General features: G+C 39.6%; 1 protein-coding gene across 10 annotated transcripts in view; it reads left to right on the top strand.

Moving 5' to 3' along the window:
- The window catches only part of SRBD1 (S1 RNA binding domain 1), a 222,780-nt gene that overhangs the window by 60,443 nt on the left and 137,107 nt on the right, over positions 1-25,230 (top strand). For 9 of the 10 annotated variants that reach the window (XM_043543785.1, XM_043543783.1, XM_037895846.2 and 6 more), the window contains 3 exons: positions 8,531-8,688; positions 14,487-14,577; positions 15,688-15,795. In XM_043543785.1, coding sequence (XP_043399720.1) covers positions 8,531-8,688; positions 14,487-14,577; positions 15,688-15,795 — 357 coding nt within the window. The remainder of the gene's footprint in view (positions 1-8,530; positions 8,689-14,486; positions 14,578-15,687; positions 15,796-25,230) is intronic. The other variant, XM_037895850.2, reaches the window with a different exon arrangement.

The following is a 25,230-nucleotide window of genomic DNA, read 5'->3' as shown; positions in this document are numbered from 1 at the left end:
CTTATGTAAAGTGATCACTCTCCTTACAATGTGTATGATAATCAAGGTGGGCCATTTCCAGCACAAATCCAGGGTTTAACAAGAACGTCTGAGGAACGGGGGGGAGGGGAGGAATAAACAAGGGGAAATAGGTTACTTTTTATAATAACTCAACCATTCCCAGTCTCTATTCAAGCCTAAGTTAATTGTATCCAATTTGCAAATTAATTCCAATTCAGCAGTCTCTTGTTGGAGTCTGTTTTCGAAGTTTTTTTGTTGAAGGATAGTCATTTTGAGATCAGAAATCTAGTGACCAGAGAAATTGAAGTGTTCTCCAACTGGTTTATGAATGTTATAATTCTTGACATCTGATTTGTGTCCATTTATTCTTTTACGAAGAGACTGTCCAGTTTGACCAATGTACATGGCAGAGGGGCATTGCTGGCACATGATGGCATATATCACATTGGTAGATGTGCAGGTGAACGAGCCTCTGATAGTGTGGCTGATGTTATTAGGCCTTGTGATGGTGTCCCCTGAACAGATATGTGGGCACAGTTGGCAACGGCCTTTGTTGCAAGGATATGTTCCTGGGTTAGTGGTTCTGTTGTGTGGTATGTGGTTGCTGGTGAGTATTTGCTTCAGGTTGGGGGGCTGTCTGTAGGCAAGGACTGGCCTGTCTCCCAAGATTTGTGAGAGTGTTGGGTCATCCTTCAGGATAGGTTGTAGATCCTTGATAATGCGTTGGAAGGGTTTTAGTTGGGGGCTGAACGTGACGGCTAGTGGCGTTTTGTTATTTTCTTTGTTAGGCCTGTCCTGTAGTAGGTGACTTCTGGGAACTCTTCTGGCTCTATCAATCTGTTTCTTCTCTTCCACAGGTGGGTATTGTAGTTGTAAGAATGCTTGATAGAGATCTTGTAGGTGTTTGTCTCTGTCTGAGGGGTTGGAGCAAATGCGGTTGTATCGCAGAGCGTGGCTGTAGACAATGGATCGTGTGGTGTGGTCAGGGTGAAAGCTGGAGGCATGTAGGTAGGAATAGCGGTCAGTAGGTTTCCGGTATAGGGTGGTGTTTATGTGACCATCGTTTATTAGCACTGTAGTGTCCAGGAAGTGGATCTCTTGTGTGGACTGAACCAGGCTGAGGTTGACGGTGGGATTGAAATTGTTGAAATCATGGCGCAAGTAGAGTAGGGGCGTTAGGGGACGAGAGCTGAGGAAGCGTTGTTCTAAGTCAGCCATAAAAGTGTTGGCATACTGTGGGGCCATGCAGGTACCCATAGCAGTGCCGCTGTTTGGAAGGTATACATTGTCCCCAAATGTAAAATAGTTATGGGTAAGGACAAAGTCACAAAGTTCAGCCACCAGGTTTGCCGTGACATTATTGGGGATAGTGTTCCTGACGGCTTGTCGTCCATCTTTGTGTGGAATGATGGTGTAGAGGGCTTCTACATCCATAGTGGCCAGGATGGTGTTTTCAGGAAGATCACCGATGGATTGTAGTTTCCTCAGGAAGTCAGTGGTGTGTCGAAGGTAGCTGGGAGTGCTGGTAGCGTAGGGCCTGAGGAGGGAATCTACATAGCCAGACAATCCTGCTGTCAGGGTGCCAATGCCTGAGATGATGGGGTGCCCAGGATTTCCAGGTTTATGGATCTTGGGTAATAGATAGAATATTCCAGGTCGGGGTTCCAGGGAGGTGTCTGTGTGGATTTGATCTTGTTCTTTTTCAGGGAGTTTCTTGAACAAAGCTGTAGTTTCTTTTGGTAACTCTCAGTGGGATCAGAGGGTAATGGCTTGTAGAAAGTGGTGTTGGAGAGCTGCCGAGCAGCCTCTTGTTCATATTCCGACCTATTCATGATGACAAGAGCACCTCCTTTGTCAGCCTTTTTTATTATGATGTCAGAGTTGTTTCTGAGGCTGTGGATGGCATTGTGTTCTGCACGGCTGAGGTTGTGGGGCAAGTGATGCTGCTTTTCCACAATTTCAGCCCGTGCACGTCGGCGGAAGCACTCTATGTAGAAGTCCGGTCTGCTGTCTTGACCTTCAGGAGGAGTCCACCTAGAATCCTTCTTTTTGTAGTATTGGTAGGGAGGTCTCTGTGGATTAGTATGTTGTTCAGAGGTGTGTTGGAAATATTCCTTGAGTCGGAGATGCCGAAAATAGGATTCCAGGTCACCACAGAACTGTATCATGTTCGTGGGGGTGGAGGGGCAGGAGGAGAGGCCCCGAGATAGGACAGCTGCTTCTGCTGGGCTAAGAGTATAGTTGGATAGGTTAACAATATTGCTGAGTGGGTTGAGGGAACCATTGCTGTGGCCCCTTGTGGCATGTAGTAGTTTAGAAAGTTTAGTGTCCTTTTTCTTTTGTAGAGAAGCAAAGTGTGTGTTGTAAATGGCTTGTCTAGTTTTAGTAAAGTCCAGCCACGAGGAAGTTTGTGTGGAAGGTTAGTTTTTTATGAGAGTATCCATTTTTGAGAGCTCATTCTTTATCTTTCCCTGTTTGCTGTAGAGGATGTTGATCAGGTGGTTCCGCAGTTTCTTTGAGAGCATGTGGCACAAGCTGTCAGCATAGTCTGTGTGGTATGTAGGTTGTAATGGATTTTTTACCTTCTGTCCTTTTGGTACGATGTCCATCCATTTGCATTTGGAAAGGAAGATGACGTCTGCCTGTACCTGTACAAGTTTTTTCATGAAGTTGATAGATTTTCACTCCATACGGCTAAATGCAGTGCCTTACATAATGACAGGTTTCAGAGTAGCAGCCGTGTTATTCTGTATTCGCAAAAAGAAAAGGAGGACTTGTGGCACCTTAGAGACTAACAAATTTATTTGAGCATAAGCTTTCGTGAGCTACAGCTCACTTCATCGGATGCATCCACATAAACTTCCAAACTCTTTTATCATATACCGCCTACTTATTTTTGTGTGTGTCTTTAATTTTTTGGGTGCACAACCTGAAACAGTCAAAAATGTTTTGATTTTTTAGATCAGGCCCCTTGAAGCTTGTCAAATTGGGTATCCAAAACCAATAGTCACATTTTGAAAATTTAGGCCTCATATAATAGGGAGCCAGTGTCCCTCTGGAAAATATCTGCTTTGCAGTGCTCCTGCTTCTATGTATCTGAGTTGTTTTATTGGCCACTGTCAGTTACTTTGCAGACAAGATTGCTCCAATTCATTTGACTGGCAGTTTGTATGGTAGATTTCTGAATTGATGGGGTAAATGCAGTAACTGGTCTGCTACCTCCCTTAGGTGTTACGTCACTGGCACCTTACAAAGGTGCTGAGGAAGCGACACACTGTGACCTGAATCCTCTTAGCTATTAAAATAAAGTAGAGAGGTTTATTTGACCATTGTTGGTCAAAACTGTGAACATCGTCTTGTGGGGATGTCATGTGCCAGTTTCCTTCAAATGTGCGAGAGCAGTTGCCATTCACAACCTGTTCTAAAACAAAGTTCACTCTTCAGAGTCAAAATTTGTCCCTTTCCTGGAGTTTCCTGGAACTTTATTAATAAGTTGGTGGCCTGTGATATACAGAAGGTCAGACTAGATGATCTGGTGGTTCCTTCTGGCCTTAAACTCTATGACTCTGAGCTAATAATACGATGACAGTTCTTAAATCAAGCCTTTTCCCAGGCTTGGCTCTAGTGTTCTTAGACTGTTCAGCCCACACCTTAGGCTCACTCTCATGTTCCTTGTATCTGGGTGGGATAATGAGCCACCTGCCTCTGTGCTTCAGTAGAAAAACCCTGGCCTTAACTACAATGTGGTTGTTTTTTTAACAAAGACCCTAACAATGGAAAAGGACAACATCCAATTATTTAAGGGATACTGTTAAGAAATTGGGTTATAGTTTATACTGGGAGCAATATTCTTTAATAACCTGGCTCTTTCCACTCATTTTTTAAACCAAGTACATACCTTCCCTCCCGCGCCGCCCCCCCCCCCATGTGACTTTTGTGTGGTCTAACGAATGTTATGTACTATATTAACTACTCAGAAGTAGCTGTTTGTTAGATAGAGATTACGTATACATTACAATGGCTTGCAACAACAGTTAGCTTCGTTTAGCTCTGCTCAGTCACATGAAATCATGGATACTTTTGCAATGCTGTGGAATAGATTTAATAGTCTTAAAGTAGTGTGGAGTACATACAGGAATACACTTTTTTCACCAAACCAGCACTTCCAAAGAAATCTTCATCAACCATTTATAATGTGAAGTGTGTTGCAACAGTGGGTTAGTGCAGTTTTTTGTTTTGCTTTTTAAAATAAAACAAACTCTGGATCAGGTTAAGTCTGAGTTTAGGTCATAAGTGAAATACTTTGTTTGTTCCTGAGTGGATGTTTGTCCGTATCTTACTGTTTGGGAAAATTTGGCATAATTGGCCGTTTCCAACGAGGAAAGGCCTGGAACTGGAATAATATGGGATTAGTGCTGAAACTGAACTCCTGTAGGGAAGAATGTACAGCACCCGCCAATAGTATTCTTGGCTTGAGACAGTGAGCAATCAGTTTCTCACTTTTGTGACCACTTAACTCCTCTCCTTTTTTTTATCCTCTCTCTCTTCTCATCAGAAGTTTTTCTTTGGAGTCTTGCACAGGGCTGCTAAAGTACTTTAAAACCTCCTTTTAGTATTAACATCTCCAGCTTTTTTTTTTTTATTAATAAGCGTTGGAGCAGAAAGTTTCGAAGAGTGTATTGAGACTTTACTCCTAGTGATGAGGAGGAGAGAACTTGCCAGCACGACAGTTACCTTATTTATTGTTTCATTTCCTGCTTTCTACTTTCCTTCCTGTCAGGTACCATGATTGCTCAGACCTGGTATAATAATGTCCAGCAATGCTTTTGGCACTTCAGAATACATTTTATTTTGTTGCAGTCCTGCCTGGAATAATTTCATAGGGATTCAACACAAGTGATGAGATGAGGAAATCTTTTTTTAAATGTGTACTCTTTTCCTAATTTTCCATACTCTCTCAAAAAGTGCTGAAGCTCTTTCCCTCACTGTTCTTCATAGACACTTTTTTCCTATACATCTCATTTCATACCTGAAGTTCCCACAGGAAATATTGCTTGTGCTTTGCATATGGAAGCTGGAGTTTGGAAATGGAGTCCAAACTTCAGAACCCTTATCTTCCCGCTGTGACTTCAGATGTCCGTAGGCCAAGATTAGGGTAATTGCCCTTATTAAAATACTTCTCTTGGCAATCTGATGACTGAATGCAATTTTGAGTTTCGAATGCAGAAGAAAATTAAAGGAATCTCCATATTCTTTATATTTGTTGTTACTATAATCATCCTAGTAAATTTGAAATGATATGTTAAATCATTTGTTAAATTATTTTATTTTTCATAAAATGGCAAATGAGGATATTTATTTTCAAAATAATCAATGTTCTTATGTTTAAGAGGGAACCCCCCCAAACCCACAAACCTTATTCAGAAGAATGACCAGAAATTAGAACAACACAAAGCTAGGCATTTTATCATTTTTGATGCAGTCAGTGGTGCCCTGAGAACATAAAGGGAAAATAAATGTCAGGCTACCTGGGATAGTTTTATAAAGGATTAAATGACTATCCAAAATTTTAAAATTGAGGGCTGGCAGTCGGGGTGGTGGGTCATATCACTGATCCACATGTTGAATGAGAAGCAGGTAAAGAGAAAAAGAAAGCTCTATGTTTGAAATTAAAAATACAGGATATTAAGTAATAGAAAGGACATACGTTATAGTCTCCACACACCTGGCACTTTCAGTACCATTTCCTGTTACTATAAAAGTGTCTTAAATCCGAGCCAACTTTAAACATGTTTCCATAAAATGTACAAAACTAATAACATGTGGCTAGGGGTAAATCCAATTCCTGCACAGGTCCCTGTTGTAGTAGAATGGGTAGATTGAGCTGCATGTGGGGAGTGGATGTCCTGTGGGTGATATAGAACCCACTTTTTGGGGATAGAGGAAAGCCAGGGCCAGAGGATCTTCCTTTGTGCAGATTCTCCAGTCTTCACGCCCACACACCATGGCAGAGGCAGCGATTGCTTCTGCTGTTGGGTTCAGTGGAAGCTGCTATACCGCAGCCACTCTGCTACCTGAGGGTGATTCCTTCTTCTACTCAATGGAGGCCAGAACACAGTCTTTGATGTACCTTTTGAAATGCCAGGGCAGCCTAGGGAATGTATGTAAATTTTGTGTACTTTTCATAATCTCCCTTTTGATGGGGGAAGGCCAGATGGCTATAGGAAAGTAGTGGGAGACAGATATATTAGCCCCAGGCTAAACAAATCCCTGTTACCAGGGTAAGCAAATAGCAGTTGCTCCAGGTCAATTAAGACACCTGGGGCCAATTAAGATCCTTCCAGAAAGCAGGGAAGACAGCTAGGTTGATTGGGACATCTGAAGCCAATTGGGGCTGGCTGAAACTAGTTAAAAGCTTCCCAGTTAGTCAGGTGGGGGTGTGTGTGTGTCAGGATCTGTAGGAGGAAGCCACGCTGCTGGAGAAATGGAGCAGTACAAACCCTATCAGGCACAAGGAAGGAGGCCCTGAGGTAAGGGTGATGAAGATATTGAGGAAGTGGGGGCTGCTGTGGGGAAGTGGTCCAAGGAATCGTACTCGTCCTGTTTCCAAAAAGTCAGCTACCAAGAGCTGCTACTATCAGGGTCCCTGGCCTGGAGTAGAGGGTGGGCCTGGGCTCCCCACTCCCCTCCCCGGCTAATCACTGAGACTGGGAGACAACAGAGACACTGCTTGGGAGGGTAGCTTCTCCTCACCACCCTTGCTGGCTATGATGAAAATGGCTCAGTAGGCTGTGACCCTTGCCTCTAGAGAGAGAAGGGCTATGTGGAGGGTCACAGTGAGCCTCTGAGGCTAACGTAATCTGCCAGGAAGCAAGCATGAGACCTACTGAGACAAGGTCGGAGCTTTGTCACACCCTTTAGATAATATCTATGCTAATTTTGTGTTCTTCATACAGAGACAAACCCCAGAGGGATTTTCTTTCTTTTGCGTGAAGGATGCCTTTCCATAGAAATGCTTTGCAAAGGATGTGTGAAGGGAAACATGTGGGTGGTTATGTCTTTCTGAGTGTTGAAGGGACATCACCAACTTGCAATCTAGTCTGTTTTTCAAAAATTGGAGTTAAAAGTAGTTTCACATTCTACATATGTCCATGAGTCTGGGTGCCAGTAGTTGTGGTTTTAGTCATATTTTCCTATTTTTTAAAAATGTCTGTTCTCCTCATTGTTGCTCTGTGTAAAGAAGCTCACACACTGGGAACAGACTGGCTCTTTGGGAAGCAATTGATCTGACTATACATAAAATTACTGTCAAATGCACAAAATTAATTGATGTGTAAATGAGAATGTAGTTTTTCTATACAATTAATTCTCTATGAAAATATATAAACAAAGAATTATTTCCCCTAATTTTTCATTTATGATAATCTTAGGTGGTTTTCAGTGGTACATTAATGTGCAGAAAAGGGTTCCTTTTTGACTGACCAAGAAGACATACTTTCCTGGGAGAAAAAGTGTGGGTACTTTTAAAGTTATATGCAGGCTTATAGTGTTAGTTACTATATGAGTCATCATGACTTCCTTAATTATCCTAATGACTGATCACATTATAAGATGGTGCATGGATGTGTTCAAGTGCAAAGAGAGAGGAAACCACTGAATACTAAAGATTCTTTATGTTTAATAAACTTTTTTTATTCTGTAATAAGTGTAAACAATTAAGACATTTTGTTATTGGACATTCTCTTCTTGGCTGCTGTTGACATACAAGGCACATACTTTGCATACTTACACCTAGCAAAAATACACATTTGTCTTAGATAAACAAGGATATTTGTAATAAATTGTGCTAAAGTTACAGAACTCATTCCTTGGTCTTCAGTGGTATATTTCTTTTTTCTATCAAAGGTCATGGAAGAGGAAGAAAAATAGAGAATGTTTTGTATCTATGAATTTCTGCTTTGCCTACAACCACACAAGCAAATGTGAAAACACATCAACTACACTATTATTATTTTGCATCTGAAATTGTTTATCAAATCACCAGTTTCAAATACAGTTGTGAAATACTGTAACTCATAAACCAGACTGGCTATCTAGTGAATTATAGTAATTTAGCAATTACATATAGAAACAACTTATCAGGCCATCTAGTCCATTTCAAGCTTACTTGCTTAAACCAGTTCTGCTGGGTGGTAATTTTCTCAGTAACTAGGAAATTATCCCAGTCTCTGTAGGTTTACATTAGAAGCTGAATTCAGCATAGGTGTTTCTCAAGGCCGGGCTGATGAGGATCAGAATACCATTCCCCTGCAAGTAGAAACCCAGCTTTGAGTAGAGACTGCTGTCTGTTAAAAAATTTAATAGTGGATGTGTGACAATAAGGCAGAAAGGAGTCTGTGCACTTTACACAACTTATGGGTAACTGTAACTGCAAGCCAGTTACTGAGGCTACTTTCTTAGGACTACAGCCAATTAGTGTCTGAAAACTAACAGGGGAAAAACCCCCTCTTTTTGCTTTCTATCCTCTAAGATCAAAGTTAACATCTGATGCAGAGAAAGAATCTATAATGATGTTTGGAAGAAATCTTCGACAGTTGCTTCTGATGAGCCCTGTGAGAGGACGTACTATGATGGGAGTTGATCCTGGGTACAAACATGGCTGCAAGCTGGCTATCATTTCACCAACCAGTAAGTTTAAATTCCAGATTTTCCATCAGCTTTTAAAACACTGTTTAACTTTTGAAATTCACTGAATTATAGTAAAAGCTAGTTGTTATACAATATATTTATGGAGGGTATCTAATTTCTGTTATGATTTAGTCTTTCATGTTTGCATGTTATTTACCCTGCAAATTCCTTTAGTAGCATGGCATTAAATGTTACGGGCCTGAGTCTCCATTCCCTTGTCCAGTCATTTTCATCTGTGCAAGGTGGGAATGAACGGTTTTGCACTCTCATCACACAGTTGTAAATAATTAAAACAAGGCAGTTAGGAATTGGACCCGTAATGTGTTACAGCTTAAAATGGAATCAGCATTTGAATACAGTAACTCCCCACTTAACGTCCTCTCGCTTAACGTTGTTTCTATCTTACATCTCTGCTCCATTACAGAACATGCTCCATTTAAAGTTCTGCAGTGCTCCGCTATAACGTCGTTTGGCTGCCTGCTTTGTCCACAGCTCGCACCCCCTTATCAGCTCCCCTGTGCCCCCACCCCAGCACCTCCCGCCCGCCAGTGGACCCTGCCTTTCCCCTGCTCCCCCCGCGTCCTGTCCGTGGCAATCAGCTGGTTTGCGGCGTTCAGGGGGGAGGAGCAAGGACACAGTGTGCGGACTAAAGGGGGAGAAGGGGGGGGGCAGGAGAAGAGGCGGGTTAAGGCTGGCTTGCAAATCCTGAGTGGTGCTTATCCTGACAGGGAACGCAGCTCCAAAGTGATCAGGGGAGTTGGTCATCTAATGATTTGCTATAAAGAAATTTACCAAGGAAAAAAAAGGAAAGCAAAACAACAATCTCTAGATGTGTTTTTGCGAGTTCAGAAAGTTCAGCAAGAGGAGCAGCCGGACAATCCACCCTCTTCCGCTCTCTGACTCCACCACCTCAACCACGCTTCATACTCAGCAATGACTGTAGTATTAAATTGCTTGTTTAAAATTGTTTAAAATGTATATAATGCCTTTTGTCTGGCAGTTTTTACTCCCCCATTTACATTAATTCTCATGGGGAAATTGGATTCACTTAACATAGTTTTGCTTAAAGTTGCATTTTTCAGGAACATAACTACAATATTAAGTATTAAGTGAGGAGTTACTGTACTTCATAACTTTTTTCCTACACAAATAACCTGTTTACACACTTGGAAATTGACTTCTTCTCTGCTTGTTTTTCTTTAATATTGCATATTTTAAAGTAAACTGGCACTTACGGAAGGTGCAGGACCCAGCAGCTCTGGAGATCTGAAGCTGCACCTGCTCACCAGAGAACTTTTAGGGAGCTGCTGGGCAAATCTCCCTAATGTGCCTTAGTTTGGTCTGGAGGTTTACCCCTGTAAGGATGTGAAAAGGTTTGTCACTTTCTCCTCCTATTCTGTTCTTGCCTTTTCTGCTGAGACCTCAAAAAAGATGGCACGTGTTTTGTCACGTAGGTACTTGTCCACCTCTGTAGTTAATAAAAGTTGTTCATAGTGTTTTTCGTACATTTGCTAACTACCCAGTCAGTTCCTAATGATTCTGGCCTTGTTTACAGAGTTCCTTATGGTTTGGAGCAGAGTATTTATAATACATTTTGTTTCATGCATAGGAAGTCATTGGTCTAAAATGCCTAAGTTCCATTTTCAAAGGCACTGAGGAACCTAAAGCCATGTCTATAAATGCAGCACATCTGGTAAAGACGCTCTGTGTTGACAGGAGAGAGCTCTTCTGTTGGCATAAAAAAGCCACCTTCGAGAGAAGCTCTCCCGCCGACATAGCGCTGTGAAGACGAGCGCTTATGCTGGTGTAACTTATGTCAGTCACGTGGGGTGGAATATTCACACCCCTGACTGACAAAACGTTTTGCTGACTTAGGCTGTAGTATAGAAATAGAAGTCTAAATCCCATTGACTTTCAGTGAGTCTTAGGCTAAGTCACTTACACATAATAAAAATTTACCCATTGTCCTGTTGCCTTGTAATGTTTGTGCTTTTCTGTTGATAGACTTTATTTGGAAATGTTTTTCTGTCCATCTTTCTATGGTTTATTTAGCTTTCTTTTCCCTACCACTTCTGCATTGGTTACGTATTCAGCAGTTGAAATATATTAAAAATGGTGAGAGAGCCAGGGTCTTTCCTATCTTTGATCACAGCAAATCTGTATCTCTCCTCAACATGTCAAATTGATACTTTACAATATGTATCTTTCTTTTAAAAAAAAAAACAAAAAACCCCAAAGCAAGCAAACAAAACAAAAAAACTCTGCCTTCTGTAACTCCTTGATGGCCATAACGTGTGCATCTGGAAACTGTACAAGTATTTTGTCAATTCTTCAGTGAAATAAAACATTGAGCCACACCACCTGTGGTTTGGATAAAATGTGAAGTACGCTGCTTTTTATTATAATCAAACAGTCTGTTAAGGGAAACCAGCTCGTAAAACTTGTGGATGTTTATGCATTTTACAGTCTTTGTTTTAAAAAAAAAAAACCCAATTATGGATCACAGGAAATAGGCCTTTTTTGCAAGCCAGTGACACTTGATTTAAAAACATGTGTGCTGTTCTTCACAGGCATAATTCTTTCTTTTCTTTTCATCATAAATTTTTGTGAAAATGGAAATTACGTTTTCCAATTTTTTTTTTTTTTTTTTTTTGCTAGACTTGTTTTGGGGAAGCAGTAGTGGCTTTGGTGTTGAATTAACCCCATATTGCCAAAAGACAAGGCTCAAATCATGTATTAGTTTTTATAATGCCTTCAGATTTATTCTCTTCATGTTGTTTTATATCTCAGTGAGTTTTCTTCTTAGTTGTCTGATTTTTAAGAGTTACAGACTTACGTTTCCTAGATTTTCTGTATAAAGTTTCCTGAATCACTGATGGCCTTTCAAAGTACCCAGTCCAGCATTCTCTCTAATTTAATCCCTTTCACAGCACATAGTACAGGGAATAGACTCGCACACACTGTATATTCAAATATGGCTGCTGTATTTAAGTACAATGACGTATAACTAACTGAAAAAAAGGCATGCCTAATTGGGATGGCCATTTTATATGCATATCTCCTAGAGAACTTACTATTTAGCTTGGTAGTGAATAGTAGTGACTAGTAGTGACTCCTTAACTGGGACAGCATTTGCAGAAATTCTGCCGAAAGGGGGGACATGTTTGACCAGTGCAAAGCTAGTTGTATTGCTTAACTAGGTGTTAAAGAGTCTTTAAATCCTCATTTTGGGCCAGTAGTTGCCACATGAAAAGATGCAGAAAATTTGGTTATAACATAAAACAAAAACATTATGGATACTTTTCATTTTTTTAAAAAGGGGAAGGTCAACTGCAGAAATAAGAATACGTTGTTTGTATCTTTTAAGTGCTTTACAAATATTTACGGTTCTCGTAAGACTTTTGTGAAATAAGTAAATAAGTGTTATTAGCAAGAGTTGATAAAAACGAAAGGAGCCCAGATCCACCAAAATGTTAGCCTGAACAATTACCGATGGATTTATCCTCCCAGCACCTTTGATTAGAAAATCAGTTTTAATCTTATTTTACAGATGGGGAGCCGAGGCACTTGTCACTAAGTGACTTGCCTATGGTCACAGAGGAAATCTGTGGCCAAACCTGGAATCGAACTCATGTTTCATGAGTTCTAGTCCAGGGCTCTCGACAGTAACTAGCCTTCCACCCGTACATCTCTCAGCACAGAGCAGATGGGGGGCTGGTGAGAAATTCATGAACTCAGATGTCTGTTGCTGTGCTGGGAGGAGTAAATCATTGTGATCAGTGTTCTGTTAGTTCTTCCTAATCTGGGTGAGAGAAGCAGCATTCAAAGAATTAACAGTGTCTGCGTTCGTTTATTTGGAGGGGTAACGTTTTATGGGGATGTGATTTTTAGGGCACGCTGATGTGCTGCACATGAATTGGTCTGTATAGACCCTGCTGGTGTGCATTAAAGTTCCCTAGTGTGCTTTAACTTAGTGCTGTTTCAAACAGCACGACGATGAGGCACATGAACAAGGTCTAAATCAAGGGTCGGCAACCTTTCAGAAGTGGTGTGCCGAGTCTTCATTTATTCACTCTAATTTAAGGTTTCGCATGCCAGTAATACATTTAAATGTTTTTAGAAGGTCTCTTTCTATAAGTCTATAACATATAACTAAGCTGTTGTTGTATGTAAAGTAAATAAGGTTTTTAAAATGTTTAAGAAGCTTCATTTAAAGTTAAATTTAAAATGCAGATCTTATCAGTTTAGTGTGATCCTTGCCCTGGCTTTTCCTTGCGAGTTTTCCAATGTCTGGCATGTATTTGGATACTTTAAGCTGCATACAGGCTTCTGAGTGATCAGTTGTTAACCGACTCTGAGGGGGACAGAGGACAGATTTCATGTGTGAAAATACCTGTTCACACAGGTATGTGGATCCAAATGCTGAAAGCATTGCAAACGCAATTTTCTTCAAACAGTTAAATTGCACGGGCAGGGACGTCCAGCAGGTCAGAACAGAGGCCCCATGATCTCTCTTGGTAGTTTCAAGTGCACTCCCCAGATCTCCAAACTTTGATGCGCACAATTCTGAGCTTTTTAACTGAATGAGCTGCATTTCGAAATCTTCAACACCCATCCACTGAAATACAGACAAATCCAAGTTGCTTTCGTTGAACTTTTCAGGTTTAATTAGAAAAGAAAGCACTGGGCCAAATCGCTGGAAATCTTGAAATCTGTCAGAAAATTCTGATTTCAGTTCTTGCATGTACGTTCTAATCTCAACATCAAACGCAGTGCGCTGTTCCACGTGGTGTGCTAGTGATGTAAGCAGCAAATCAGGACTTAAAAATATCCCAGCACAGTGGCGCTGGAACAGTTTTTAAGGTGAGGGTGCTGAGCTGCGCCTGCTCTTGCCCCGTCTGCACCCCTCACTGTCCCAAGCTGGGGCCAGTGGGCCAGCTGGGTGCAGCTGCAGAACCCTGGGCTGGCGGCCGGGACTCCAGGCCGGCAGCAGAGCCCCCCCGGACCAGTGGCTGGGGGCCGGCTGGCAGGAAGCCAGTGGCCAGTACCCCAGGCCAGCAGCGGAGCCCCCTGGACTGGTGGCCAGGACCTGGGCAGTGTGAGTGCCACTGAAAATCAGCTTGTGTGCTGCAGGTTTCCTACCCCTGGTCTAAATGGACCAATTAGTATGCTTTAGAAATCCAACCCCCATAGAGCACATTACTCCACTGTCTAAACAAGACCTCAGTCTCTGGATACGTGCTGTAGTAGACACACTGAAATCTGCAGTGGTAATAATGTGGGGCCTGTATTCATGGATGCAAGGATATGTTGTTAATCTGTCCATTAATATTATCCCCGCTTTGCAGGGAGGTATAGTGACTTGCCAAAGCCGACAGAAGGAGTTTCTGTTGGAGCTGGAATTAGAATTAGGCATTCTGGCTTCTAGGTCTGTCCTCAGACCACTAGATCACACCTCTCTCTAAGCAGATCTTTAAAATGTAAGATTACAACAATAAACCCTTCCTGCCCCATGGAACCATTTTTTCTAATCACAAAAATATTTGCTGAATAGAAGCAGTGATGCTGTTTGGTGCTGGTGGTTTTTTATGTGGACATGTTTACTAGGAGCTAGGCAAAGTCCATCAACTCATTTCATTCTGGCAGTGAACCCAGTTGTACACAGTATATAAGAAAATGGTGGATAATTATTGAAATGTTTTTCTTGTGAATCAGCCCTTCACCTAGGTAGTTCAGCAGGAAATACTGTTTGGATTTTTCTATTTCTAACTGAATGGTTTTGCCTTTCCTCATTCTAGGTCAGATACTCCATACTGATGTTGTCTACTTGCATTCTGGACAAGGATTCCGTGAAGGTGAAAAGATAAGGAGACTTCTTCTGCATTACAAGTATGATGATGAAGCTTTCATTAAACTATAAATAAGATAAATATCTACATTGCGTCAAAATTGGATATACAAACAGGATGCCCAGAGATTTAGTGGAATTTCTGCTTTCATTGCTGACGGCTGAATATTGCTCAATTTATATTCATGTTTTAAAATATTGTATGTATTAGATGCTTTTGAAATCAAGCAGTGAATATAATTAGTTTACAAATTAGATGCTGTGGAAATGTATTTACAAAGGTGTGCCAATTCATCTTATTCCTAGTGTGCAGCACCCATGCTAGTCTATTTTGGGAGCTTTTATGAACAGCTATTGCCACTTATATTACATTTTGGGATAGTTTTGGGTGGTGGGACGTTGTTCACTAGGGATTAGGAGGTTGATGTTAAACACTCATGCGTACCTGTTGATAGCCTGGGATTAATGGTAGCTTTGGCCCTTACTGTACTATTTTGGAGGCAGTTCCATCCAGTGTTATTCCATTGAGTGAGCTTCCAAAATGAGTTTTTCTTTATTTTAGCTTCTGTTTAATTGAATAGAAGCCATTTTGCATGGGGAAGGATTTTCCTGTCTGTGCAATAAAATGATTTTACATGAAGACAACCAAGGAGAGTCATGAGTGATGTACTACAGCCCTTGTGTTTCCTGTAGTTAGGATTGCTGTTCATTTCTGTAAGAGATATGCGAAAATTATTGCTCTCACCACTCACATCATCACAATGCACTCAAACCTTCAGACAATCAGTCCCTCCCCCCATACATGCCTCAAGCCCTTGAAAAGTCTTACTACTAGAGCCAATTAAAAGTTGCTTTGCTGTTGTACTTGCAACTAAGGGGATGGAATTCTCTGTTGCAGGGTACTAGCTACTTTGTAGTTACTGTAGCCAGACACATTTTTGTAATATGCCACAGTGCAGTTTAACTCTTGGCTAATCAGCCTAGTTCATGCTGAGGTGCTGATGTCTACAGGGTTCCGCAGATCTTCCTATGTGTGGAAGATGGCGGCATGTTCTTGCTGAGTACAGCCTTACCTATTACATAAAATAAAATTACTACACATCCCTAATGATGCAGGAAAACTGAATGTTTGTCCTTTATCTCCTTTAAAGCTGCAGCACTGTTGTGATAGGCAATGGGACTGCCTGCAGGGAGACAGAAGCTTACTTTGCTGACTTAATTATGAAAAAGTACTTTGCACCCTTGGATGTTGTATATTGGTAAGATTGCTTCCTTTGCTTGACGTTTTGTTTTCCTTTTCAACACATTGCAATTTCAGTAGGTGCTTTTAAATGCGTTTTTTTTAAAGGTAGTTCCTCTGCATTCCTCTCCATCTTTTACTGTCATTATATCAGGCTTGGCCCACCCTTCTGCCCGTAGAGAAGTGGACTTGGCTCCCTTTGGAGTACGTAAGCATGTAACCCACTCATGGGTTGGCTGGAGAAGTTCACGAGAGCATCATTCAACACATTTCCTCTCCTTGAGGATAAGTGTGCTTCCTCCATCGCAGTCCCCAAGTCTTGCCAGCCCAAGGAACTCGGCCCTCAGCTGAGGACCTGTGTCCCATATCCTCTGTGTTTCGCTACAGCAACGGTAGGTTGCTGATTGCTTGGCTGGGCCACTGGAATGCCAATTTAAATACTGGTATCATCTGTCTATGCTATGGAAAGCTTGCTGATCCTTTGGGTATTAAGTTGTCTGGAAAAAGTCCTTTGTTAATGCACAGCAAGGGTAATGAAGGATTCATCTTGCCCAAAACTCAATTTTTGACCATTAGATTTCAGAATTCAAACAGAACTGTTTGAAAAGCCTCTGTTTGGGTTTTGATGTGAATGGTAAGTTTGTCTGCTGCTTCTCTTTCTCTGACCAGAGGACAGAGCCTCTTGGTTTCCTTCATGGAAATACAGGAAGGAGTCCTCTTGATCCTCTACCCACTATTATTTCTCAAAGGATTTTTTAAAATCTTGCATTTAAGCGTTTACATTGAAAGTAAAAAGCAACCATTTTTGTTCCTCCTTCGAAATGTTAAGATGGATACAGTAAAAAGAAGTTCTAAGTTTTCCAAAAAGGGATTGCTTTTCTCTCTTTGGACTTTTGTCATCTTCTGTGTGTTTAATGTTTTTTGTCAAATCCATAGATTGAAAAGAGATCTGACAGAAATTTGCAATAAATGCGTTTTTCCTAGGAAATTATGTTGTCATGTAAGTCCATTTGTTCTTTGTTTTCCACACTGGTATAAATTTGTGATGAGAACCAATGATTAATCTGATTTTATTTCAAAAGGCGCTCTAGGGGTCCTGTTTAAATTTTTTAATGTTTGTTTTCAAATCGGAAGCTCATACAAGGCTGCAGAAGCTTTTTATTGACTCTAGCCCAAAAGCAGGGGCTTTGTGTAGTTCGGTTAGCATGGAAGACAGTTATAATATGTTTGGAAAAAACTCATATTGTAAAATTTTATTGTCATTCATTTAGATAAAATTTGAAAGCCAGTTATTGAAATATCAGTGCTTTATTCATTGTTGGAAGAAGCAATTGTAACTTGTTTGAATGGTCATTTGTCTTTTTTTTTTTTTCAGTTCTCTGTGCTACAGAATGCAAATATCTGTTTGTTAAAGTTCGTGCAACAAGATATTTTTATTTTATTTTATAACAGGTTTTGTGGACATTTTTCTTATCATGCTTTGCTTTTTTTCTTTTCTTTGTGTTTTTTTACATTTATTTTGTTGGTAGAATAGGAATGTAAAGAGAACTTCCAAAATATTTAGCCCTGTCAGTTTCTTGGGCTGAACTTTGTGGCGCTACTGTAATGGAATATTTTAAAAATAAAAATATTAGGAACTGGTAAAATGCATGTGGAAATAGGAATTTGAGAACATTTTTCAACCCAAAGTATCAAGTAGGTAGATTTCTCTAATAACAGTATATGGAGACAGATTTTTCTCAAGTTTCAAGAATTATAATATGTTTTAATGAGTAATCTGTCTTTTTTGACAAAACTAGTTGTAAAACTTCTAGTGAAATATAAACTTTTAGATAGCTGAAATAAAAAGTTAGCATAATTAAAGTACTATTTAGTATCACTATCACTATTAATTTACGTTGTGCTAGTATTTGCAGGTCCTAATTGGGATTTAGGGCTCCATTGTACTAGGTGCACACTTAAGGAAAAGATGGTCTCTGCTTTGGTGAGCTTGTATAGGGAACTAAGGTGGCACCAATAATGACGTTAAAAGGAATAATAGGTGGAATAATTTTGATTGCAGTAAACCTATTCAGAATATTGGATGCTATTAGCCACGTAGCTGTCACTATTTAAATATTTCCAGATAAGCTGAGCCTGGGGTCTTAGTGTCTGTCCCCCACTTCTGGCCTCCTTGACTATCTTTTATGGAGGTTGAACTTTCATCTTGCTCTTCTGTCTGGCTGCTGTTTCTCCCTGCTCAGAGGTGTGTGTGTGCATGCAGAGGAAGCCTGCTGCTTACTCTTGAAAGCAGTTGTTAGATGCAGGAAGTATTTTTTTTTCTTCACTAGATAGTTCAGCCAGCTGCCTGGGACTGAGGAGGCTAATACCCAGGACAGAATTAAAAAACCTGAGCAGTCCTGGCCAAAGGGGACAGTTGGCAAGTATAGTTGACTATTTGAGCAATTACCAAGGCCATTGATGTACTTCTTGAGGGACATTGTGAAGCATGAGTCAGAAGAATGAGTACTGTCAGTAACCTGAATAATGTTTTGATGGTCCAAGAATGAACACTCCTTCGTGTCTTATTACATTTCCAGCAAAGCTTCATTAATTTAGAGTAGGACTGTCAAGCGATTAAAAAAAGTAATTGCGTGATTAATTGCACTGTTAAACAATAATAGAATACTATTTATTTAAATATTTTGGGATATTTTCTACATTTTCAAATATATTGATTTCAATTACAACACAATACAAATTGTACACTGCTCACTTTATATTTATTTTTTATTACAAATATTTGTGCTATAAAAAACTAAAAATAGTATTTTTCAATTCACCTCATACAAGTTGTCAAGGTTCCTTCCCCACTCTGAACTCTAGGGTACAGATGTGGGGACCTGCATGAAAGACCCCCTAAGCTTATTCTTACCGGTTTAGGTTAAAAACTTCCTCAAGGTACAAACTTTGCCTGGTGCTTGAACTCTATGCTGCCACCACCAAGCGTGTTAAACAAAGAACAGGGAAAGAGCCTGCTTGGAGATGTCTTCGCCCCAAAATATCCCCCCAAGCCCTACACTCCCTTTCCCGGTGAAGGCTTGATAAAAATCCTCACCAATTTGTACAGGTGAACACAGACTCAAACCCTTGGATCTTAAGAACAATGAAAAAGCCATTAGGTTCTTAAAAGAAGAATTTTAATTAAAGAAAAAGTAAAAGAATCACCTCTGTAAAATCAGGATGGTAAATACCTTACAGGGTAATCCGATTCAAAACACAGAGAATGCCTCTCGGCAAAACCTTAAGTTACAAAAAGACACAAAAACAGGAATATACATTCCATTCAGCAGAGCCTGTTTTACCAACCATTAAACCAAAGGAAATCTAATGCATTTCTAGCTAGATTACTTACTAACTTTTTATAGGAGTTCTGAGCTGCATTCCTGATCTGTTCCCGGCAAAAGCATCACACAGACAGACAGATCCTTTGTCCCCCGTCCCCATCCCCCCCTCCAGCTTTGAAAGTATCTTGTCTCCTCATTGGTCATTTTGGTTGGGTGCCAGCCAGGTTATCTTAGCTTCTTAACCCTTTACAGATGAAAGGGTTTTGCCTCTGGCCAGGAGGGATTTTATAGCACTGTATACAGAAAGGTGGTAACCCTTCCCTTTATATTTATGACACACGTATTGTAGTGCAGTCTCTTTATCATGAAAGTTGAACTTACAGATGTAGAATTATGTACAAAAAAAGCTGCATTCAAAAATAAAACAGTGTAAAACTTTAGAGCCTACAAGTCCACTCAGTCGTACTTGTTGTTCAGTCAGTCACTCAGACAAACAAGTTTGTTTACATTTGCAGGAGATAATGCTGCCCGCGTCTTATTTACAGTGTCACCTGAAAGTGAGAACAGGTGTTCTCATGGCACTGTTGTAGCTGGTATCACAAGATGTTTACGTGCCAAGTCTGTTAAAAATTCATATGTCTCTTTATGTTTCAACCACCATTCCAAAGGACATGCAACCAGGCTAATGAGGGTTTCTGCTCAATAATGATTCAAAGTAGTGCAGACTGATGCATGTTAACTTTCATCATCTGAATCAGATGCCACCAGCAGAAGCTTGATTTTCTTTTTTGGTGGTTCGGGTTCTGTAGTTTCCGCGTCGAAGTGTTGCTCTTTTAAGACTTCTGAAAGCAAGCGCCACACTACATCCCTCTCAGATTTTGGAAGGCACTTCAGATTCTTAAACCTTGGGTCGAGTGCTGTATCTGTCCTTAGAAATCTCACATTTGTACCTTCTTTGCATTTTGTCAAATTTGCTATGACAGTGTTCTGAAAACGAACATGTGCTGGGTCATCATCTGAGACTGCTATAACGTGAAATATATGGCAGAATGTGGGTAAAACAGAGAAGGAGACATACTATTCTCCCCCAAAGAGTTCATTCTCAAATTTAATTAATGCATTATTTTTTTAACGAGCATCGTCAGCATGGAAACGTCCTCTGGAATGGTGGCCGAAGCATGAAGAGGTATATGAATGTTGTTCTCACTTTCAGGTGACATTTTAAATAAGAAGCCGGCATCATTATCTCCCTTAAATGTAAGCAAACTTGTTTGTCTTAGTGATTGGCTGAACAAGAAGTGGTACTGAGTGGACTTGTAGGCTCTAAAGTTTTACATTGTTTTGTTTTTGAATGCAGTTACGTAACAAAAAAAATCTACATTTGTAAGTTTCGCTTTCACGATGAAGAGATTGCTTTATAGTATTGTATGAGGTGAACTGAAAAATACAGTTTCTTTTGTTTTTGTTTACAGTGCAAATATTTGTAATAAAAATAATATAAAGTGAGCGCTGTACACTTTGTATTCTGTGTTGTAATAAAAATAAATATATTTGAAAATGTAGAAAAACATCCTAATATATTTCATTCATTTCAGTTGGAATTCTATTGTTTAACAGTTCAATTAAAATTGCAATTAATTGTTTTAATCGCGATACATTTTTTGAGTTAACTGCGTGACTTAACTGTGATTGATCGACGGCCCTAATTTAGAGAGAAGGTTGCTCAAGTGCGTTTCTTCATGATAATGAAAACGCAAGGGCCTTTTCTACACACAGTCTGAGTACAGCTGCGTAGTTAAACATGTGCTATCCCCTGGTGAGAGACGCTCTTGTTTGGATACCTTGTATCAATTCTGCTACTACTAAGGAATCAATTTAAGCAAAATTGAAACAGTACGTTCTTAATCTGAGACAAGAGTGTCTTAATCTGAGACAAGAGGGGCATTGCACAGGTTGAACTAAATCAGTTTACAAACCAGTTGAGTGAAACCAGTGCTAAAAGTGTAGCAGAAAACATAAATTAAGGCAACGTTCACACCCAACTCAGTAACACCAGTCTCCAAGCATTGGTTCTTTAGCACTGCTCAAGTACACCAACACTCTACTACCTTGCCTAGGTGTTCGCTTTCAGTTCAACAGTACTGTTGTCTTCAATGTGCATACTTCAAAGCTGTGTCAGTCATACTGGAACCCAGAAGCTCCCCCCCCCCCCTTTTTTTTTTTTTTTTTTTTTTAATAGAGAGGCCAGCATGTTCACTGGCCCTTCAGAGGAGGCTAGCTTACTTAACAGTTTAGCAGTACTTAAAGAGCAGATTTGGGAGCTCTTGCAGATCTTCCAAATCAGCTTCTTAGTAGCTCAGCTGTTGCAGAACATGTGGGCTTGGAGGAGGGATAGGAAACGGTTGGGGTGGAACTGCAGGATTTGGCTTCATTTGTATTTAAAGCCTGTGAAATACACTTTTAAAAATATCACTAATGGAGAGGTTGGAGAGCAGAGGTGATTTTTTTTACCATTACTCTCTCTCATTTCCTTTTTTCTCCTACCTATCGTGAAACTAGCATGATACAATTTCAGACAATGAGAGTTATACAATAAGGAAAGTATGTGAGTAATTGTGTGTACTAAAATTTATACGCAATTGAATGTCTAACTTCTGTGTACAGCTACTATCACTGCATGTGCAGTCCTGCTTATGTTGTGTACTAACGGCTAGTTACACATCCAGCTAATTACTTGCATGTGCAATTATTGCAGCTGGGCATTCATTTTTGCTCACACACTTTGAAATTCTGGTCCTCCGTTTCCAAAGCCATATATAGTCATTTCAGAATTGCACGTAGAGAGATCTTGGGTAAAATCCTGATCCCACTGAGGTCAATGGGAATTTTACCATTGACTTCAATGAGGACAGGATTTCACCCTTTGTTTGTAGTTGGTGTACGAGAATGAAATGACTGGGCAGTTCTAAATCTTATATAATTTGCATATTTTAGTTTATTTTAGACATATCTTGAAGGATACCCGTCAATTTTGTCTTCCAATAGAGCTATGACACAGACAAAATATTTTATTTGATCAGCTATTTATAAACATTGCTGATACCAGTAAATATAATAAAATATGAGCTATTAAAATACAAGGCCTTCAACAATAACAGTTATATATTTATAGAATCATAGAATATCAGGCTTGGAAGGGACCTCAGGAGGTCATCTGGTCCAACCCCCTGCTCAAAGCAGGACCAATTAATCCAACTAAATCCAACCCAACTAAATCATCCCAGCCAGGGCTTTGTCAAGCCTGACCTTAAAAACCTCTACGGAAGGAGATTCCACCACCTCCCTAGGTAATCCATTCTAGTGCTTAACCACCCTCCTAGTGAAAAAGTTTTTCCTAATATCCAACCTAAACCTCCCTCACTGCAACTTGATACCATTACTCCTTGTTCTGTCATCTGCTACCACTGAGAACAGCCTAGATCCATCCTCTTTGGAACCCCCTTTCAGGTAGTTGAAAGCAGCTATCAAATCCCCCCTCATTCTTCTCTTCTGCAGACTAAGTAGAGAGTTTTACTGAAATACTCAAGTTTTGCAAAATAAAGTTTTTATTCAGAAATGAAATCACTGAAGACTGCAGTAAGAAATGAGGCATATGGATTGTGTGTGTGTGTGTGTGTGGCTTTAAAAACTCTCTGAACAAAGTTTGACAGTTTTTGATTTAAAACAAATATTTTTCACTACTTTTATAACCAGCACACTTTCTATACCTAAGTCCAACCAAAATAATTGCAAGACTTCTCTTTTTTTAATGTAGTTTCTCTTGTAGACCGATGTTTATTGATTTAGATTAGGACTGGACTAGAGCCCAGAGACAGTCATATCTGGTCTTTAGGTTTTTTGTTACAAATCAGCTTTTGTTGCCAGGCCCAGTAAATATTCTTGATTATTTTTGTTAGTTTTATTGTGAGTTCTTGCCAAAGATACAATGTATTATACCCAAAACAGATGTTCTGTTTAGACAAATGTATATTTGCTTTAACAGAACCCAAAATGAAAATGAAACAACAGCGTGTTCAGCATTAACATGACAGCTAACGAACTTCAGGATTTCATGGGCCTTTTTAAGTTAAATTAAAAATCTTTGGGAAATGCATCTGCAGAGCACTGGGACTGGTTTTCTTTGGCCTGCTGTCAGTTCTAGGAGTCTGTGAAGTGACAACTGTTTGAGTGACAGATGGGCTATGCTAGAGTAGAGCAATATAAACAGCTTTATAATGTTTTTAAAAATAAATTTTAAAAAGCACAATTTTTCTTTCTGCTAAATGGTCTTATGCTAAGAATACAAGCATATTGAAGTGCATTCACGATAAATTATTTCAAGTCACACTTAACACTAGTTTATAGCATGCACATTAGATTACTGGTAGATAAAACATCATCAGCTGATTAAGAACGTAACCCGTATACTTTAAGTGTTTTTTGTTTATTATCTGTTTGGCTTGTTGTCATTTGTATTGTTTCTGTTATCCTTGACTTTAAACAGTTTGTCCTTTTCCCTTACCTTTGACAAAATCTTTTTCTGGCTTTTCAGGCATTTGAAGCATTGATCTTATTGATGATCTACTAGTATTTATATTCAAACACTACTATATTGTAGCAAGTCAAGCAAAATCCATAAAATCTTGTACGTTCATTTCTAATGCATTTTATTTCTTTGCTTTAATGTTTTAAATACTTAGGAATTTTCTGCTGAGGTAGAATAGGAGTTTCATAACTTTGAAGTTGGTTCTTAATGGTGAAAAATGGATTTGAAAATATTTGTTCAAGAGGAATTTAAGTTCATTTGTATTTTTATAGGTGTCTGTACAAACTGTAAATTCCCCTTTTGATTTTAATCTGTGTTTTATGTTGCTGAATATCTGTTCTACTCTGTAGACTTGAACAAATGCCACTTTCAAGTTCTCTGTGCCTCTACATTTCTAATGTTACACCCAACTTAATTCCTATTGCTTTTCTGCTTCATAGAACTCTCAGTTTGAAGGGAGTCTAGCGTTCAGGTTCACATTATGATAATTAGGTTTCAAGGCGATGCAGGGGGATTAAGATGTCTGACATCTAGTTGCAGAATAAAGTTCAGAGCCACTTGTAAAACTTGTTTGATTGGTTAACAGAAGTATTCAGTGCTTGTGCCAGCATTAGTCCGTATTTCATCAGGTATCCTCAGTACTGTAACTCTAGATGTGACCTTGGGACTTGATTTACCTCAGCTCAGTTTTCTTTAATAATGTGCCATGAAAGAGGTACATGAAAGATAGCTAACATCAAAGCACCTTTTAAAGTAAAATGGTTGATATGAATCCCTTGGTATTTAACACTGTCTGTCAAATGTTTCAGCTGGCTTGCATCCTTTTACAAGCTATTGCTTGCTGCATTAAAGCAGTTGTTTCAAGTCTGTTGAGGATACTGAAAGGAGAGGTGGAGGAAGTGGAAAATTTTACTCATATTTCTTTCAAATTGTACTTTCTTCAGGTTGTTATTTTGATCTGTTAGACAGTATAACATTGGTGACACATGTATGCAACCACACGTTAGATGCCTATATAGGAGGCAGAAAATAGTTTCCAAAGCTGTTGCAAAAGGAATAAATGTTCTACAAAGACAGCATGTAAGTGTCTGAACTGAAAAACAAACTGTTTTTAACCATTTAGCTGCTTGGGTTTTGCTAAGTCTTAAACGCAGACACGCAAAATTCTAAACAACAAATAATATTTTGAATGGTGACAAGGGGTGTGTGTGTGTGTGTGTGTGTGTGTGTGTGTGTGTAGGGGAAATAGGACACAATTTTTAGAAAATTATATAATGTTCTCCATCCAAACTGTCTTCCAGCCCTTGCTTAAGGGGTGTTAACCCTTTCATTGTGGTCACTAGGAGCAGTTGAAGCACAACTGATAATCATGAGCACTTCACAGGAACAACCATATAATATGTTATATTTCCAGATGCTGACAGAATTTCTGACGTCACATCAGCAGGCAGCAGTAGTTTCATTGTAATCCTGTTTTAATGAATGCTAACTTTTAGCTGTGTTTATATTTGAGACCATCCTGTAAGTGAGAATTTGACTTCTG

This window comes from Chelonia mydas, chromosome 3, assembly GCF_015237465.2.
Source record: "Chelonia mydas isolate rCheMyd1 chromosome 3, rCheMyd1.pri.v2, whole genome shotgun sequence".
Taxonomy (NCBI): domain Eukaryota; kingdom Metazoa; phylum Chordata; order Testudines; family Cheloniidae; genus Chelonia; species Chelonia mydas.
This window is presented reverse-complemented; position numbering and strand designations above follow the sequence as displayed.